Source organism: Rattus norvegicus, chromosome 19 (assembly GCF_036323735.1).
Source record: "Rattus norvegicus strain BN/NHsdMcwi chromosome 19, GRCr8, whole genome shotgun sequence".
NCBI classification, from domain to species: Eukaryota; Metazoa; Chordata; class Mammalia; order Rodentia; family Muridae; genus Rattus; species Rattus norvegicus.
This window is the reverse complement of record NC_086037.1, coordinates 43925555-43945362: the sequence shown is the minus strand read 5'-3', so window position 1 is coordinate 43945362 and position 19808 is coordinate 43925555. Positions and strand designations below refer to the sequence as shown.

General features: G+C 42.1%; 1 protein-coding gene across 5 annotated transcripts in view; it reads right to left on the bottom strand.

Annotated features, from left to right (window-relative positions):
• Nucleotides 1-3487: 3487 nt before the first annotated feature.
• The window catches only part of Usp38 (ubiquitin specific peptidase 38), a 31417-nt gene continuing 15096 nt past the window's right edge, over nt 3488-19808 (bottom strand). The window contains exons 4-9 of one of the 5 annotated variants that reach the window (XM_063278019.1): nt 18073-18231; nt 15587-15780; nt 11784-11877; nt 9748-9854; nt 7208-8567; nt 3488-4721 (exon numbers count right to left, since the gene is read on the bottom strand). In XM_063278019.1, the coding sequence (XP_063134089.1) occupies nt 4560-4721; nt 7208-8567; nt 9748-9854; nt 11784-11877; nt 15587-15780; nt 18073-18231 (2076 nt within the window). In that variant the 3' untranslated portion in view covers nt 3488-4559. The other 4 variants (NM_001107418.2, XM_039097727.2, XM_039097728.2 and 1 more) reach the window with 4 other exon arrangements.

The following is a 19808-nucleotide window of genomic DNA, read 5'->3' as shown; positions in this document are numbered from 1 at the left end:
TAGGAGGCTTGACTCAAAAGAACTTTCAACCGTCAAACCTTTTGAGAGTACAGAAGTCACACATTAATATTCTACATACCAATAGGAAGAACCCAGTAGATGAAGAAACCGGTATAAAATACAACCACCACACACTCCAGGGACCACGCCTCCCACCACTTCTTCCTTAAAGGTAACATCTTACCCTCAATATCAGATTAGCTTAACTTTTTTAATGGTAAGCTAATTCTAAAAGTGTCTAAGTAGGTTCAATATTTTCATGTAAAGTATTGTGGACTTTTAAAACCATAAGGAATGGGTAGTGGCTTGCTAGCTTCTGGTTCGGTTCATGTTCCTACTTCTGTGTGGTGTGGGCCTGACACGAAACAGAGGTAGGATCACACCCCAAAGGCTGCTCATGCTCAGGGTTTGGACTTTCTAAAGTGCTCCTTTCCTGGACAGCCTGTAAACCAAGTGCGTGGCCACAAATGCATCCCAGCACTCTTTGTGCAGGACTAAGTCACTACCTGGTAGCATTGCCCATCATCCTGAAGGCCTTTCTTTCAGGGAGAACAAGTATCTGAGCAAAGTTGTTTTCTGTCCAATGCTATCTGTGGTTGGATGTAAGGTTCTCATGTGTTTGGGACTTAGTCCCTAGGTGGTGGCACTTTCAGAAAGCTGTGCAGCCTTTACAGGGTCTAGATGAAGGAAATGGGCCCGAGCTGGGACAACACTTAAAGTCTAGAGGCTGGCCCCACTTGCATTTTTCTGTCTCTGCTTCCCAGACCTCAGAGCTGAGCAAGTGGACTCAAGCTTCTGCCTCCAGAGTCATTTGCACTCACACCTCCCCTTCCCCATGGCCCCACACTGTCAAGCAGAGTCAAAGCAAGTCCTTTCGTGTTTATGGTGCTTGTTCTGTGTTTGCCATCAACAAAAACAGTAACCAATTCTTCTAAAACATACTACTTCAGCATCTGCTTTGAAAATTTCCCTAGCTACATTCCCTGGGAGTTTTTCTTTCAAACTCAGAGATCCACCCGCCTTTGCCTCCTAAGGGCTGGGATTAAAGGTGTGTGACCGTACACCCAGCTTCCAAGTGAGTTTAACATGAGTGCAATGTGAAAACAAAGTGAAAGCCAATGTTTTCATACCCCCAAATCAATGTGGAGGGGTGCGTGTATGTGTGTATGTATGTATGTATCTGAACCTCAGATTCAGAAATCCAAACTCAATAGAAACGAAACATTATAAACCGTGAAATATCGAACGCAGAGTTTCAGACCTGATCTTATTTGACCCAGGCTGGTCCTGAACTTACTCTGTAGGTGACGATGACTTGAACTTCTTCCTTATTCTCTTGCTTACACCTCCCAAGTCCTGAGAATAAAGACAGGGGCCACCAAGACTGGCTTATGGGTAGGTGCCAGGTATAAAACCCAGGGATTTGTGCATGCTACCCCAGCACTCTGCTAGCTGAACTGTACACCTCTAGCCCTAAAGAATAGCGTTGAGAAAAGACGTTACATACAGTATTACTGTTTTTGAAATGTGCTCTAGTATATACTATGTAACATACACATCTTGAACAAAAGAAATAAAGTGGTGACTTCGGATAACTGGACAAGCTGTACCATTTTTTTAAATTTATTTTTTATTTAGTATAGTACTGGGCACAGAAAGAGCATCTAAGCCTCATTTATAGTGGGACACCATTAGAGGGCTAGTATGTAAAAAGAAACTATTTTTGTAGATCATACCATCATAACAAAACAGTTAAATGAGCAAAGGAAACTGCGCACTTTTCTTTCGAGTGCACGTATGTAAGTGGGTGGGTCTGCCTGTGCCATGGCGTGTATGTGGAGGCCAGCAGGCTTGGTCCTCTCTTTCCACCATGTGGCTCCTGAGGGTGAAGTTCATGGCAAGCACTCTTTCACACTGACTTACCTCGCTGGTCCTCCAAATTACAGATGGAAGTCATTTTTTCAGACTTAAGGCTCATTTTCTTCTTCTCAGATGTGATTTAATAAGCTGCTTGAAACTGTTGACAGGATCTCAGTACCTCTAAGACACAATGAGGAGTCTTATGTCTCTACCAAAGCCCGGACAGCATCTTAAGTCGGAGACAGTTTCTGGCTATTCAGATGAGATGAATGAGCCGATCACTCCTCCACTGGGCTGTGTAAATGTTAGGAGTTGGACATTTTCACCCTGACTAGTGGACATATTAGATGGGCTTGCTAGCCCTATATATATATCTTCTTCCTTGCATATTATTTTTATGGAAAAACATCCAACTTTTTGCAATGTATCAAGAGACATCTTTTAGAGGCACAGACTTACACGTGTGGTTTCACATTTTGGTTACAGTGAAGTCTAATGCATGTTCTCTTTAGCAGCAATGGGCAATCTCAACAAGCTGATTGTCTTGAACTGAACAGAAATAACAATGGTCCTCTGGTCAGCCTTTAACACAGACATCAACAAGCCCTGTGAGAAGCATGGGAAGAAGAACATGGCGGCACAGGAGGAGAGGACACCTTGTGTCAGTGTATAAATAGGGCAGCAGCAAGCGCATGCGTGAGGGGCAGAGCAGTTCACCTGGGTGGGCTTCACAATGAAGCTCGCTCCATTGCCAAACACATCCAACCCTGCGAGCCATCAGCATGCTACATTTGTCATCTTAAAAGAAAGCCCTCAATTTTGGTATTGGTTAGTAACTAAAATTTGAACACTCCTAGTATTATTACTAAAATTTAAACCTTCTCATTTGCAATTCAATACGTTTGGCACAAAATATTTGATAGTCACAGGTAAAACTGGGGGCTTATTGCCTTTATGGATATTCTAGAAGCACCTTAACCTAATTCAATCCTAGTGTTGAATGAATTATCCATTTCAGCAGATGCTAGGTAGGACTGACACAATCTGGTCCTAAGTTAGCATTCTGCCCGTGGCTACCTGAACGCAGGGTAACTCAGGACGGGTGGAAGCTCACATGCTCATTCGCTCACAGGGAAAGGCAGCCTTCATTCATCTGTGATGCATTCCCAGCTCTACACCAGCCTGCTTTCAGAATCTCCTTGGTAACGGGAGACAGGTCAGGGCTGGGGGCAGGGTAAAGATGAGGAGCTGGTTTTAATCACTGCCACAGACACTTGGGAAAAAGATAAGCCTTAAGTCACCAAAGACCAGTATTTCCTTACAGTATTTTCAAAATAAATATGAGACTGATCTTCAGAACAATACATGGTTAGAGATATGCTAAAATGGCCAGGAAGAAGGATCTTTGGGACAATGCTTGAGTACCACATAATCAAGTCCCAGGAGGACTGACATGTTTCCAGTTTCCTGCCACAAAACACACACACTCTCTCTCTCTCTCTCTCTTACACACACACACACACACACACACACACACACACACACACACACACACTCCTCTCTCCCTCTTCCTCCTTCCCAAACAGCAAACACCCCAGGACCAAAAAGGAAAACCAAAACAGGATGGTAGGGATGTGGGGTGTGACATTTTAATATTTTATGAAGCAGATTATATTTTATGTGTAAGGCATGTGTCTTAAAGGGAAAAAAACCCATATATACAACTCTAAAAATGTTATCAATGTTTAATGTGAAGATTAAATAACAAATCAAAGATTTTGTACTTAAACTAGCTTCATTTCCTCTGAATTTTTCTAAGAGTTAGAAATTTACCATTACATTTACTAGTTTAGGACCACCAAGATTTTACTTCTGAAAAAATCTAATACCTTTAAAAAATAATTTTAATGTTAGCACAAAATTACTTCCTAACATTTTGTTTTAGAAAACTTTCAGCAGCCAAAGCTATTTTTGAATTACAGTACTGCAAGGCACATACAGGACTCAGCTCCTTTAAAACACACAGGAGATGCCCTCCCTGAAACAGGATTTTAAAGTCCTTGGACAACTGGAAATACTACAGAGTTGGGTTAAAAACACTGCCTACGGCATCATGCACCTTCCGTAAATCACTTGCCATGTGTGGTGTAGATGATCCTTTAAATGACACTTGTTCCTCAATCTGGAGCACAATGCCGAGGAGACGGACAGCAGCCCAGAGACTGGCAGCTGGGGCGGAGCGTGGTATCGACTCCACAGAGACTTGAATTTAATATTGGGGTAATTATGCCAGAAACGAAGACTTTCATTTTTCTTAAAACAAGATATATATCTAGCATCAATTCTTATAAGAATGCAAAATGAATTATTTTGTTCAGTACAAGTAAAATACACCATTTCAATCCTTCTACCAAATTTAATGAGCTTAATTAGAGACCAGGTATGCCTTTTCCTCTCAACACTTTTGGCCAAGCATGTCTAACCATAAATGCAAATGGAAGTTTAAGAGGTAGATTTTTTTTTTCCATGATGCATTTTTGTCAAGAAAATAAAAACAACCACTGAGTGTATTTTCTTAAGTATTTGGGTCTAATGAAAAGAAAAATAAAAGCTAGATATGCTCTAGGTCACAGCCTAACATTTTAACAGCCACAGTATCGGATGTTTGGTGACCAGATGCATTTTCAGTTCTCTCAGGGTCAAAAGACGAGTCTGCCAACTGCGTTAAATCCTCCTCCGCCCCCTCCACCCGTCGGCCCACAGCTTCCTGGTGGGTCATTGTCGTCAAATCCATTGGGCCGAAAGGAGCATGACGCTGACGCAGCTTGTAGGGCCCGGGCTCGAGCATTCAATTCTTGTTCCTAAAATTAAAAGTAATGTTTATGAAACTAATTAGCCAAGTAAACAGATGAGTGTGGCACATACACACTTCTTTTCAAACTGTGCTCATCTCTACCAAGCAAGCAACCTTCATTTCAAACTCTGACATCCAGGCAGGCTCATGTCTTTAATCCCAGGATGCGGGAGGCAGAGGCAGGCAGTCTTTGAGGACAGTCTCATCAACACAGAGTTCTAGGATAGCCAGGGCTACACAGAGAAACCCTGTTTGAAAGAAATTAAACAAAAATAAAATAAAACCTGACATCTATCTTTGCTATCTCCCCCTGAAGTACATGGTCACCTTTGGAGAAAGCAAGGCAGAGAGGGCAAATTCCTCAGTGACAGAGACTTTACAACAGAGGGTCAACTCCTGCGAAATGTCTAGTACAAAAGGAATTTCAACATCTATAATCCATTTTGGAAGTGTATGAATACGACAGGTCAGAAATGACCACTAATGCCTAAAGTTTTCCCTCTACTGCTTCCGTAGGTTAATGAGTCAGACAGATCTCGAGGAACAGCGGTAAGTAAATGAAGCCTGTCTCTGTATAGTGGGACAGGGGGACTTAGAACTCTCCTCTCCCCCATGGTTTACTAGAAAGTTTCCCAGAGAATCAGTGATGTCTGCCTATGAGTAAACGTAGGTGCTCACTAAACACTAACGCTCTGCTTTAGAACACCATGAGTTACGGAGAAGCTGAGACGGACAGCCTGACGGTCTGAAGCCCACATGGTAGGAGAACGGACTCCCATAAACTTCTCTCATTTCCACATGTGAACAACATGCATGCACACACATACACTGCAAAACGTGTAAAGGCTTAAAAAGAAATCATTATCAGTTTACAGAGGGCAACTGTGAATAAATAAAGGCAGAATCACAGAGTGCAGAGCTGGACCTAAATCAACCATGAAAGGAATGGCTGCTCGCAGTCAAATACCACGCGGCCACATGTAATGTGCGGACTCGGACTGTTTTCCAAGTAGGAACAGCCGCAGCTACAAAATGTGCGTGCCAGCTCCACCATGGATACAGCTCCTCATCTGGTGAATGTCGGAACACTGATAATCTGTTTACTTCAGAAGGGACGGCTGTGCCGCGCCTTGTAGTAAGCAGTTTCCCAGTGTTCAAACACTATCATCTGTAATGACTGGACACATCCGACTTCCTTTACCTGGGTGTGAAGCCATCTGCACTAAGTATTAATGGTCAGTCAGTCTAATTCTAAAATTCTAATTATTTTGCAAAGCTAATTTAATTTTTGTAACACTCTAGAACATTGCCATTCCTCTGGAAAATGTATCATGTCTCATCCTTTGGGGAGGTTATAATTCAGTAAATTTAAAAGCCTTTGAATAGCCCTGCAATTTCGTCTGTAAGTCACTGTAGCTCCTTCCTGTTTGAGGGCAGGGTCTCCTCATGTGTCATATGCCAGCATCCAACTGCTGTCTCCAGTTCCTTCCTGCTTGACTTTGCTGGCATGCACCACCACACCTAGCATCTAGTGGCTCTAGTTGAGAAATTTCACACACACACACACACACACACACACACACACACACACACACACACACACACACACACAGCCAAACAAATTTGAAATCTGAATTCCAAAGGAAATAGTTTCTTGAAAAACTTATTCATAATAAATCCCTGTCATATGAAACTTTTACTCCATAGCTTTTCCTTAGCAAATATTCTTTATTCCTTGGCTCTGTGGTAAATCTTTGAAGAAAACAAACATCCTTTACATATTCATTAAGCTCTTTATCTGGCTCATCTGCAGATCAATACATTTTCCTTAGAATACTGACAAAAGAGTCTGTATTTGGTGAGGTGGTTCAGTGTGTTTGCTGTGCAAGCCTAAGGGTCTGAGTTAACAGAGCCATTGCTCTGCAGTTGCCTCTGACCTCCACTGCTGTCCTAAGCACCACAATAAAAACAGAAAAAACAAACAAACAAACAAAAAAATAGCTCTTTTCCCTGCAGGAGAAACTGAGGGGCAGGAGGAACTGAGGAAGCAGAACACTTACATTCCTTTAAGCCCGTTTCTGTACGGCATGATCTGATAATACTTTGTACTAATAGGACACCATTTGCAGTTATAAACAACTGAGGCACAGCTTTGTAATTAAAGACAAAGTCTTTGGGGTTGGGGATTTAGCTCAGCGGTAGAGCGCTTGCCTAGCAAGCGCAAGGCCCTGGGTTCGATCCCCAGCTCCGAAAAAAAGAAAAGAAAAAAAAAAAAAAAAACAAAAACAAAAACAAAAAAAAACCCAAAAAAACCAGGGGTCTTCTATATTGCAAATAATTGGCAATATTTCATACTACATGTATGAGTGGAAATCTATACATCCAGACTTAGGCGTCAGTACCCTGGAAAATGTGTCAGGTTTAAAGTTGGAGCGCTGGATTAACTGTGTTCCATACTGTCTGTCAGAAACGACACCTGTGCTTGCAACTCACCTGCAAATACAGTTTGTTGTCCTTTGTTATGGCATCCATGAGCTCTTTCTGTAGTGGTGGCTCTCCATTGACCCAGACGCCACTGGCTGGATTGTCACTGCGTACACCATTAGTTCTGCTTTGCTTTTTGTAGAAAAGCACGTACGCTGTGTCTTTTGGAAACCTACTTGTGATTTTCTGGACTGACTGAAATGAAGTAAATGTCACCCTGCTGTCATTAAATAAAAACCACTCTTGTGACATTTCCTTATTTTCCAAGTCCTGTTCAATGACTGTATTGGGGCTTTCTCCCCCTAATAAACTACTCTGGGAGGGTGTTAATGACAGACTTTCAGACTGGGGGCGCATCTGGTAGGAAGACTCTGTACCTGTGATGTTTCTGGCATAAGAATAGTAATGGCCACTTTCAGAGGACACACCAGAGTGCACAACAACAGAACTTAATAGGTAGGGCACTAATTTGGGGCAGAAAGCTTCTTCAGTCCCAGAAGGTTTTAATTTTTTAGCTAGGTTCTCATTAACATCAGTGAAGTCAGCATCTGCAGACCAACCTTCCGACAAGGAAGAGAGGGAAGTCCTTTTAACGGGCAACTCCAAAACCAGCGGCAGTGACACATTGTCTAAAATCTTTCTTCTCACGTGGTACTTCTGATCATAGGAGAATCTCAGGAGCGTAAGGATAAGGTACTCAGGCTCCTCTGTGATCTGCATAGTCTTCTCTGCATTCTGTAGAGAGGCACAGCTCTCACAGTAATATTGGTTCTCACCAGTCAGAACCTCGGGAGCCAAAAAGTAGTTCAGTAAGTCAGTCACCGAAGTTGTGCTCTCACCTCCTGGGTTCTGAGGTACATCTTTACTGACAAGAATCTTTGCAGATTCCCCAGGGACAGAAGAGTTTTTGGCACAGGGAAACTCAACAGGAGGACTGCCCAATCGTCTTTCATTCACAACTGAGTCACAAACAAAGGCAGCTGCTGCTGGGTTACAAACTACTGGCTCTTCTTCTGCGTCAGTGACACTGGTTTGCATTAGCCCATCATCTTGTGCACTGGGTAGCGAAGCTGGGTCTTGGAAAGACGAGTCTTCCACAGAAGGGCTAGGACAGAAGGCTAGCGAAAGATCTGTGAAGGCTTCCACTTTGTGTGAGGTACTCCTGCAGTTCAGGCAGCAGATGTGAGTCCGTAGTTTCCCTCCAAACATTTTCTCTATTAGAGTCTTCTCACTGCCACCTGTGCTAGGGGACTCTGAGGGCACAGCTACCTTATTGGTTACTTCTTGTAAACAAGTTTCAGTACAGCCCAGACCTTCAGAAGGCTTATGTGAGGACTGAATTCGTAAGATCTTTTCTTCTTCATGGAGTCTGCAAGAGGGTATATCATTACATAGCCAAGATTAATGGTATTTATGTTCGAGATTATACAAACATGTTAATTCAACCAAGTACAAAGCTCATAGTCGTTTTCTCCTCCCTTACTCAGGAGTGTGAACAGTTAGTAGGAAAGGCCTTAAAGAGCATGCTTGTTCTCCATTCAGCTCCCATCCTGTGCACTGTCATACAGCGTACACACACACACACACACACACACACACACACACACACACACCCCTGCTCTACTGCTCTGTCTCACACAGCTCCCTGTGCTTGACATCTCAGCAGCTTAGCACCAAGAAACCAACACTACACTAAGGAAGGAGGACTAGCTTTACTAGTTGTTCATACTAGAGAAAGGAATGGACGCAGAAGTATACAGGTACTGTAGGTCTTATTATTAATGAAGAGGTAAAAAGACATCATAAAATACCAAGTCCTTAAAGTCTTGGCTCTTCAAGCCTGCTGAGGGCAGGCTTTGAAGATTTTATAGCCTGGTCTCACTTTCCATTCTCTCCCTGCTTCCCAACTGCCAGGCTGGTCTTAAACTCCTGCTGCCAGGCCTTCTCTGCCATGACAGACTAAAATACTCTGAAACTGTGAACCAAAACAAACTTTTGTCCTCTGTCTTGTTTCTGGCCATGGTAGTATTTTATCAAGCAATAGAAAAGCAACAACATACATACATACATACATACATACATACATACAATAAATTGATATTTATATAAAATATATAAAACAATATATCTAAAATGAATCCATTACAAATTAATTTCCAGCATTTCTAAGCAAGCATCATCGCTCCACACGTCACTGCAAGCGTGTATCTCCACAGACGACAGCTGGACACGGTACCTGCACTGCATCCTTCCTTACTGAGGTCCGCTGTTACAAGATGAAATATGTGAGGAAAAGCTGAGCTCCCACACATGTAGTTAAAAGGGGATTGGGCAGATTTGTGAGGTTTTGGCAGCCCCTTGGGAACTCTGCTGCTATATTTTTGTAACAGGTACTCTAAAGAGAAAGCATCCAAAGCGAACAGCAGACTAAGAACAAACACAACCTTATAAACACACAGCCACACGGGGCGCTTTAAAGATCAAGTCTGAAATGAGAATTATGGAAAGTAGGTACTAAGACAACTTAATAAACTTTAAACTGTTTGTACCTGTCCAGCAGAAACCTGAGGTACTCAGAGCAATCCTGTTGTGACCTGGGAGTAAACCACGGAGGTCTGGAAGCCTCAAAAAATATCCGAGGTGCGTATGCTTCCCTCTTGATTGTGCAAAGGAAAATGCAAAAGTGACTTACAGTACGAACCAGTGACTGGGCCTATAAAGATTTCTCCCATACTCCATTTTTACCAAAATATGCCAGGCACTGGTACAGTGCAGAGGCAGCATTTACATTAAGCAGCCATTAGATTAGTCATAATGAATTCTGCACAGAAGTGGAATCCCTGAAAAGCCATGGGAGCTGCTGACATGGAACCAAGCAGACAGGGTGCTTACACCTTATACTGGGACTCAGACATTTCACACTCCTGCCACAGCGTCCGCTTTTATCCCCCATGACATTCATGGCTCTGCGTCCCTAAGTTTCTTGAAAAAGACAAATAACAACTCCCCCTCCCAGAGTGTAAGAATGATATTAATGAACGTAAATGACGTGTGTGTGTGTGTGTGTGTGTGTGTGTGTGTGTGTGTGTGTGTGTCTGCTGTGTAGTGCAACAGGAACCGTGCATACTTACTTTGCTGAAAACTTCTGTCAGGTATAAGTTATACATGTGTGGAGTGGGAACATTTTGTTGTTGTTGTTCTTGGGTACAGTTTAATACTGTGTTAGTAGCACTATGACTGGCTTGAGACGTGCGTCTGTCTGAGCCTCCTGCGCCCAGCCCTGGAACACCGGCACTACAGACGTGTGCCACCACACCTGGCTAAGAGGCAGTTTTCATGTCCCTGGGTCCTGATGTTTATTTGTTAACATATTTCCCCAGGTGAATCATATCCTCTGAGTGTATCACCAACTCTAAGCCACCACAGCCATCTCAAACTCCCTCTCATTCTTTTCATTTCACTTTGTAAGAATTTATTCCAGCTCTAAAGACTCTCATTTCCTGACAATCGCACTGAGACAATGGCAATTAGAGTGAACCAGAACAATAATGATTTATGCTCTTTATGAGCAACACGTAAATTCTATGCATGTTCAAGCCTTAGCTAGAGGGTCCTCGGGAGCAGGATCCCTGCTTCATTCTCACTGGATGACACACAGAACCTCTGAATATGTCTGCTCAATGAATTTACCTAGAGGACCTATAGACCCCACCTCAAGTCGACTTCCCTGAATTAACTTGTGGATATAGAAGAATACCACAAAGTTTTAAGTTCAAAAGCTTAAGAGATCTGTGATCACAATAGAATACCTAAGAACACAGGGCAGGCCAGCTGTGGTGGAGCCCACGCCTTTAACGCCAGCACCTGGGAGGCGGGGCAGGCAGATGTCTGTGAGTCTGAGGTCTACAGAGTGAGTTCCAGGACAGCCAGGGCCACAGAGTGAAACTTTGTCTTGAAAAACAAAGCCATAACAAAACCAAAACAAAAGGACAATGGAGAAAAAAAGCCTAGACCACAATTACTTTGTGTTCATTATTATGTCAATATATTTAGTCTCTGTAAACCAACGAAACAAAACAAAATCCCAACCAGTCACTTCTTTTCCCTCCCTCCCTCCTTTTTTGTCTCTTTTTGAGACAGGCTCTTGCTACATAGCCTAGACAGACCCTAAAGTCACTGCTGAGTCCTGCCTCAGCTTTTTGAGAGCTGGAGTGGCAGGTGTGTGACATTAAGTCAAGCTTTAAAATTCTTTTTTCAGAAAGGAAATTCTTTATCAACTAGACTTCATGTGTAGTAGGTTTTACAACAATATGTCAGCATAGTAATCCTCTGCAGGGAAGGGAAGCAGGGAGAAGAGACATGGCTTCTAGGTGTCCAGGAAGAGTCCCTGAGCATTTGGAAGTGGATCTGTTTGTTACTTGGGTAAGACATGTATATAATAGATAGATATAATTATAATATATATATAGATATAATTATAACTGATAGATATAATTCTATCAGTTAAAAAGATTCATTATGCTATGTAGTTTAAAGAACACAGTCATGCAGTTAATATGTACATATTACACACATAAATACTCACTTGTGTATGAGCCAAAAAAGCAAAAAGATGTTGTAATTTTTTCATTAAGGAATTACACCCATTTAGATTTAAAGATAATACTTGTCTTCTGAACCTGAAAAAGAACAAAATCTAATGTTATCTCTATACTCCTACACTTTTTATAAGTGAAGCTAAAGAAAGCTAGTTTAAGAATGGGTCATCCTCTGCGGTCCCTGACTTACAGGACAGCTCTTTCCTAACAAAGTTACTACTGCACTTTGTGTGTACTCAGATTTCCCCTCACCTCCTGAGTGCTGCATTACTGGTATATGCCACCACACCTGGCCCGTAGCACGCTCCTTTTAACTCTGAGGAAGGGAAAGAAATTCAAGTACTTCCTGAGGCTGTAGGAGGATCCCCTCGATCTGGAGTACCTGCCTGACATGGGAGCTGGGAACCAAACTCTGAGCCTTCTCTCTGCCACCATACGACTTCTGTTTTTCGTTGTCTGTCTATGTTGATGTTTTGACCAAGTGTCTGTCTGTAGACTTACATTACAAAGGAGGCAGAGTGACAATAAATGGATGGGCTCTTGCTACATGGCCTGGTCTAGATGCTATCATAGTTTTATTTTCTGGGTTAGCAAATATAAATTGGCTAAATATTAATTTTAACTTATAAAAACCAACTTAATGTTAATTATTTCAGAAGTAAAAAATATTCTTCCATCAAAACATACAAAGGGTGATCTAAACAGAGTAGGAGTGGGGCTGGAGAGGTGGTCAGCGGTTAAGACCACTGGCTGCTCTTGCAGAGGCCCTGAGTTCACCTCCCAGCACCCATAAGACACTCACAAGCACCTGGAACTCTGGTTTTGGTGGCTCTGGCAACCTCTTGTGGCTTCCACAGCACCAGGCACTAAAGTATGGTACGGACAGACACTCAGGCAAATATCAGCATAGACGAGGTAAAAATATGTCATATAGTCCCAGCACCCACGTCAGGCAGCTCACTCCAGCTCTAGGGGATCCTGCAGCCTCAGGAAGCACTTGAATTCCTTTCTCTTCCTCAGAAATAAAAGGAGTGGGCTACAGGTCAGGTGTGGCAGCACGTACCTGTAATCCAGGACTCAGGAGGTGAGGGAAAACATGTGTCTGAGGCTAGTCTGGGCTACCAGAGTGAATTCCAGGCCAACACTATGAGAGATACAAGCTATCTCAAAAAACAATATAGGAATAGCTAAAATCTGAAAAAAAAAATCACTCAAAAGTAAAAAGGGACTTTTTTTGTGGGTCTAAAATCTAGACAATACAAAAATTGAAGATGGGACTATATAAAACAAAAAAATATATAAATATAACACTATAAATTTGAGTCACATGGTTGGAAGAGTACTACAATATTACATACCTAATTTATATCATATGAAACAAACAAAAAGTCAACAGAGAAACACAGAAAGAAAATAGCTCATTTACTTGGTTGTGCTCTCAGTAAAGAGGGAAAACTTCTCCAATGGTCAGCAATGTTCAAGTAAGGACACAATCATTGACCGTGTTGAGTCTGGGTGTGGGTCTGTAGTCTATAGTACAAAGAGCGCTGTGGCAGGAGGATTGTGAATTTGAGGCCAGTCTGGGTAAAACCCTATTTTCCTAAAATAAGAAAACAATAATAATACTCAATAAATTGTGAAAAGTTCAAGACTGACTGATTGAATCAAGTGCTGTCAGAGGCAGAGGCAGAGTCACAGATATAGTCCTATATAAAGTATATAAGGTCAGATTTGGGCTAGGGAGATGGTCCATTGGGTCCCCTCATGTCTCCAGCACTCATGTGAAAGCTGTGTAAGGTGCTTCTCCTCTGTCACCCCAATACTGTGGGGCAGAGACAAGTAGATTCTAGGAGCCTGCTAGCCAGCCAGTCTAGCTACAGAGAGGAGCTCCAGGCTCTATGAGGGGCCAGAAGGTCAAGAAGTGACTGAGGAAGCTATCCTGACATCAGCCTGTGCATCGAGGAATGTCCACACGGGTTAGCACTCCCCTCAATCCCTGTAGTGTGTAAGGGGAAATCATTTGGCATGTCCTTGTCACGGACAGTCTCATCTGTGCATGCTAGAGAAATGTCAACTATGTGCAAAACACTCTGATATTTACCAAAAGTATGGGTAAGGAAACGTGAGGCTGGCACGATGGCTTGGTGGGAAAGGTGCTTACCCCGTGGGCCTGATGATCTGAGCTTTAGTCCTGGAACCCATGTAAAGGTAGAAGGAGAGAACTGACTCTACACTTTTCTTCTGGCTTCTACACCTGTGTCATAGCACTCGTTTATTATGTCCCCCCTTAACACTAACAAACATAATTAAAGAAAAAAGATAAACACCATGTCAGGTGACTGACAAAAACAATTTCAACAGGGTTCCTTCCAGATGTACGTAAACATGTGTTAATTATATGCAACAGTTTTGTATTAGATAACTGTACAAAAAAGATCTAAAACAATGCACACAGCTGACATTTTTAGAATGTGTGCTTCTCGGTTTTTACAAGTTCTTTTTTTAAACCGAGCAAAATAATTTATGTATTTCCTAAGAGATTTTTGTTCTGAGGTATCATTATCGGTGGCCACAGCACTTTGCAGTTACAAGTGCTTTGGGTCTCTACTTTCCCTGATGGCTAGCAAGGTGACCTCTGGACTCTTCAGCCTTATATTTAATACCACGTGTGTCTACGAGTGCCCATTTACCCATTTAACAAGTTATTAAATGCAAACTAACCAACGAAACTCAATGGAACCCCAGATAGGTGGGTTTTATGGTCTGGGACAAACAACCGAGCACTAAAACCAAGCCCACACGTGACAGCCCACACGTGACAGCCCACACGTGACAGCCTACACGTGACAGCCCACACGTGACAGCCCACTCCTCTAGGAAGTGTGTAAGTGCTAACGCCTTCCATCTTTGGGTCAGCTCAATTGACACTATTTTTAAGGAAAAGTTGACAATTATTTTGTATCTTCAAGGACAATTTCTTCTGAGACAGAGCCTCTCATGTAGACACACACCATGCACACAGGGATCACAATGAACTCTTCGTCTTCCTGACCCTATCCCAAGTGCTGGGACTACAGATGCCCAACGGCAAGCCTGGCTTCATGAGGTGCGGGGGCCATGCACGGGCAGGCGGTACACTAGAGGAAGGCACTCTAGTGGCTGTGCTAAGAACCCATTTCAGGTTTGCTACATTCAAAAGAAAACGAGTTTGAAAAAAAATTCACAGGAATGCAAAAGAGCATGCCTCTTCTCATATCTGTTCAGGAACCAAGAGCTTGGCACGGAAACAAAGCTTAGGTTTCCTAAAAGCAAAAAGTCACAATATATGAATTTAAAAATACAGTGGGACAGTAGAACACTGTAGGGCACACAAACCCTTTGGAGTAGGTTCAGTCAATACTTTTGGTTACATTACAAAAGTCCTACTGATTAAAGATCAAACAGTGGGGGTTGGGGATTTAGCTCAGTGGTAGAGCGCTTGCCTAGCAAGCGCAAGGCCCTGGGTTCGGTCCCCAGCTCCGAAAAAAAAAAAAGAAAAGGAAAAAAAAAAAAAAAAAAAAAAGATCAAACAGTGCACTGTAAATACAATGTCGATGAAATTGGTCAGAGTCTGTATGATGGTGTCCCAACCCTTCGAGGCATTAGAGTAGGTTCCTTTCTGACTGAGGAAACTGATGGCAATGTGAACACTGATGCTGCTTACACGTAGGTGGATGATTCTCCCCTCCTCCTGCCTCCGCAGCAGGGACGCATTCCTACTTCAACTCAGAAAGTTCATATTTAAACTTACTCTGTAGCCATAAACAATGCTTGTAAAACACTGTTCATGTAACACGTGTTTCCCAGGTTAATAAGACCAGTTTTCCCAGTTTCAGATTTTCCAGAAAGTCTAGACAAGCAAGATGCCAAAGCGTTGGATTGAGAAGTCCAGGCACTTTGATTGAGAATCAACTTAATCTTCTCTTCAGTGGGCTTAGGAAAATCCTAGATCATGAAGAAAACAACAGTTTAAACGTAAAGAGAAAGCGATAGTTTGGTTGAACAAGCCAACAACACAGTGTGGTCTTCCTGCTGGCGTTTGTGCTCTTTGCTCTCACTCACTTTATACATGACAGACAACATTCAATCCGTTCCTCAGAACATCACATGGCAGGCAGGGTGATGGCTAATTTCAACTGTCCACTTAAAAGCAAGGACAGTATAAACAGGCACAGTCTTTGGGATGTGTGAGGGTCTCTAGAGAGGAGTCACCTAGAGGGAGACTTCCCCTGAGTGTGGGCTGCAAGTCTTTCTCTGCATAGGTCCTTCTCATTACAGCTGAGAGTTGCTCATGTTACCATGACGCCCTCAGACTGTGAGGCACAGGTACCCTTCCTCCTAGTCACTTTATCACAGCAACCACAAAATGAAACAGGGACAAATGCCTCTCAGAATCTTGTTAAGGGCTTTTTTTTTTTTTTTATTTTTTGAGACAAAAAACTCAATCTATAGCCTAAGATGGCCATCAACTCACAGTAATCCTCTTGCCTCAGTATCCCAAGTATAGAGATAACAGGCATAAAATATGATGCTTGTCTTAAAATACTTTAAAAGTTGACGAAATCAGGAATTCAAGTTGTGTGTGAATCACTTGTATTCCAATCCTATGATTAAAACAGATGATGACTCTGGCGCACCCAGTCCCAGCCCTTATAAATGCTGGCTTTTAGCAGTGATGAAAAGAGCGGTTACAGAATCACCCGGCTGTGAAAGGTAAGACTCAATGTGATGGCTGCCATCTAGAAAATTACTACTACACACCTTCCTCTTACTTAGTAAAGCAGGAAATAACGAAATAAAAATCTAAGTGTAAATGATTTCATGCCTGAGCAGGGCAATGGGCAATAAGGAATGCTGGGAAAGTAATTTTTGCTTAAATGATTGGCTTTCTAGATCAAGTGTGGTGGTCTGAAAGAAAATGGCCCCCCTTGGCCCATAGGGAGTGGGGCTAGTAGGGGTGTGGAATAGGTGTGTCACTAGGGGTAGGGTTTGAGGTCTCAGATGCTCAAGCCAGTTCTCTTCCTGCTACCTGCTGATCCAGATGAAGAACTCCAAGCTCCTTCTCAAGCACCATGTCTACCTGTATGCAGCCATGCTGCCCACCAGGATGATAATGGACTGAACCTCTGAACTGTATGTAAGCCAGCTCCAGTGAATGTTGTCCTTTCGAAGAGTTGCTGTAATCGTGGTGTCTCTTCCCAGCAATGGAAACTCTAAGTCATCAAGATCACCATCTAACGTTTACACCACAAAGGACTAACACTTTGAAATGGCATTTTAAGCTGCTTTTGTCTTGTTTGATTTTGCTGCTGACAGCTACTTGAAAATACTTTCCTTGGGCTAAGAGTAAACCCCTTGCTTCTGAGTACTGGAAATGGAAAACTATTAGTCAGCAGACATGGTGGTAATGAGGGAGACAGTAACAATCTCTCAAGTCCCTGGCAAACGCTTCTGTGCACCATTTACACAGGCCCAAAACCTTGTGATTCAGATGTAGTCCTCAGTCTGAGTTAGTCGGGAGGAGGCAAACCCAGCTTGTTCTTAATTTATCTTACGTGTATTAGTGAGGCAATGAGGCCTGTATATTGCTTTTGCTACATCAATATAATGATTACGTTGATATCTAGCAACTTCTGATTAAGCCCGACTGGACTCAGCTCTACGAGTGTTTGGCTATGTTCTGATTTTTGCAATCATCCATTTCTCTTATATTTTTGGTTGTGAGCCTAGCCTTTAACGGCTGAGCCATCTCTCCAGCCCACAATCATCCATTTCTCAACACAAATATTCACCACTTTTTAGAACCTATCTTTTATGAATTTGAAAATCAAGGTGACAGATAATTTAAATAGTAATTCTAAAAAACTTAGACATACGTAAAGTGTACAACACAAAACAATCAAAAGGAGGGAATTGAGCATTGCCTTGGTTGTAAGAGGACAGGTTTAATTGTCCACACCTCTGAGACTGATGCAGAACTGACGCCTGTATGCATCTTATGCAGAACTCCATCACTGACAATTTCTCTAACAGCTCATACATTTAAAGTGACAGCTTTTATTTGATGACACTACAGAATTAAGAAATGTGGTTATTGATCTAGCATGGTGATAGGAAATAAGAGATTATGCCCTGGCACTAATGAAACCACCGCCTTAAACACAGCTCATTACAGTAATGTAATATATTTACCGAATTTGTCCCTTATGTTGTGTGTAGCTCACAAAGCCGACATACCTTCACCGCCTCCAGAATAGGCTCATAGAGATCTGGAAACCCAGAATAATGGTACATCATACAGTGAACCAGCTCTGTTAACTGCACTAAGAAGGCTGTGCTGGAAGGCAGGCCATCACTTCTGAAGGAGTGAACCAAGTTAACTATATGAGGGACAATCTGAAGAGAAAACAGAGACAAGCATTCTTAATTCATACAAGCTGACAGAAGAAGGACATACTTTTCTGCGCGTTTAGTCTTTTTTTTTTTTCTTAAAGTCACACACTGTTCAATTAGCAAGGTAAATCTAATTTTTTAAGTCACATAACTGCAACTGCATTACAAATGTATCTTTTATTTACGTGTGTATGTATGTGTCTGTCTGAGTGTATGGATGTGTGCCCACTGAGGACAGAAGTGGGTGTTGAGCTCCCCTGGAGCTGGACTTACAGGTGGTTTGAACCGCACAGACGTGTGTGCTGAGAACTGACCTGGGGGTTTCTGGCACGCACTCTTAACCCCCGAACTCTGTCCCCAGCTCCTGTAATTGCATTCAATATGCTTCTCCTTCAGCTCAGCTCTAAAAACCATCTGTCTCCCACCAAGCCAACAAGCTCAGGTTCAACCTCTGGAACCTACAGTGTGGAAGAACTCACTCTAATTGTCCTCTGACTTCCACACACACTTAATGATGTCAAAGAAAATGATTTACAAGGGTCAGGGAGATGCCTCAGTAGGTAAGGTACTTGCTACTAAGCCCTAGGGACCTGAGTTTGATCCAGAGGACTGACTCCCGTCAACTGTCTTTTGATCTCTGTGTGTATGCGCACAATGCACCTAAAACACAAATGAAACGTACGTAGGAGTTTCAGTCACTGCTGCATTTAAAACACTTTCAGGTGAAAATGCTACGGTCATTCTATTGAACAGACCAATTGTTTTTTTTTTTTTTTTTTTTTTTGGTTCTTTTTTTTGGAGCTGGGGACCGAACCCAGGGCCTTGCGCTTCCTAGGCAAGCGCTCTACCACTGAGCTAAATCCCCAACCCCGACAAATTGGTTTTTAAAAAACATCTTTTGTGTACCATGGCTCAAGCCTTACCCTTGTGTATGCCAGGCAAGTGCTCTATTAGGAGTTACACCAGAACCAACCAGACTAGTTAACAGAACAATGTTAACACTCCCACAAAAATAACAGTGATCTCTCCCCGCAACGGGAATTAGCAAAAGAGCTCCATCTAGTGTTAAGTTTAAGATTTCCGACTGAAAAATTAAAAAAAGCACATAGCAATGTATACTTCAAAAGTCTTCTGAAGTAACTTAAGTATTTACTAAAATTGTGTTCGGGTAATAACAGTCTTATCGGTTGACAAGCACAGGAATGATACCTTAGATAGATCAAATCCTTATTAACAAGACAGCCACTCCAAAAAAATAATGCTAATTATTGATAAAAATCTTAAAAATATTTAATACTGGTGAACAGTACAGTAATGCTCTTTCACTTAAAATCAGTCTAAATACCAACTCTTATACAATCAAAGATTTAAGACATAACCAAAATGAAAATTCTAGTTTACAGAAGTGGCTGATATCAAGATAGAATATTTTTTCAACTAATTATTAATCATAATTTGATACTGTATATATGTGTGTATGTATGTGTGTGTGTGTGTGTGTGTGTGTGTGTGTGTGTGTGTGTGTGTGTATGTATATATACTTCTGAACTAAAGGTGTCTCAGGTTTTGTATGCATAATA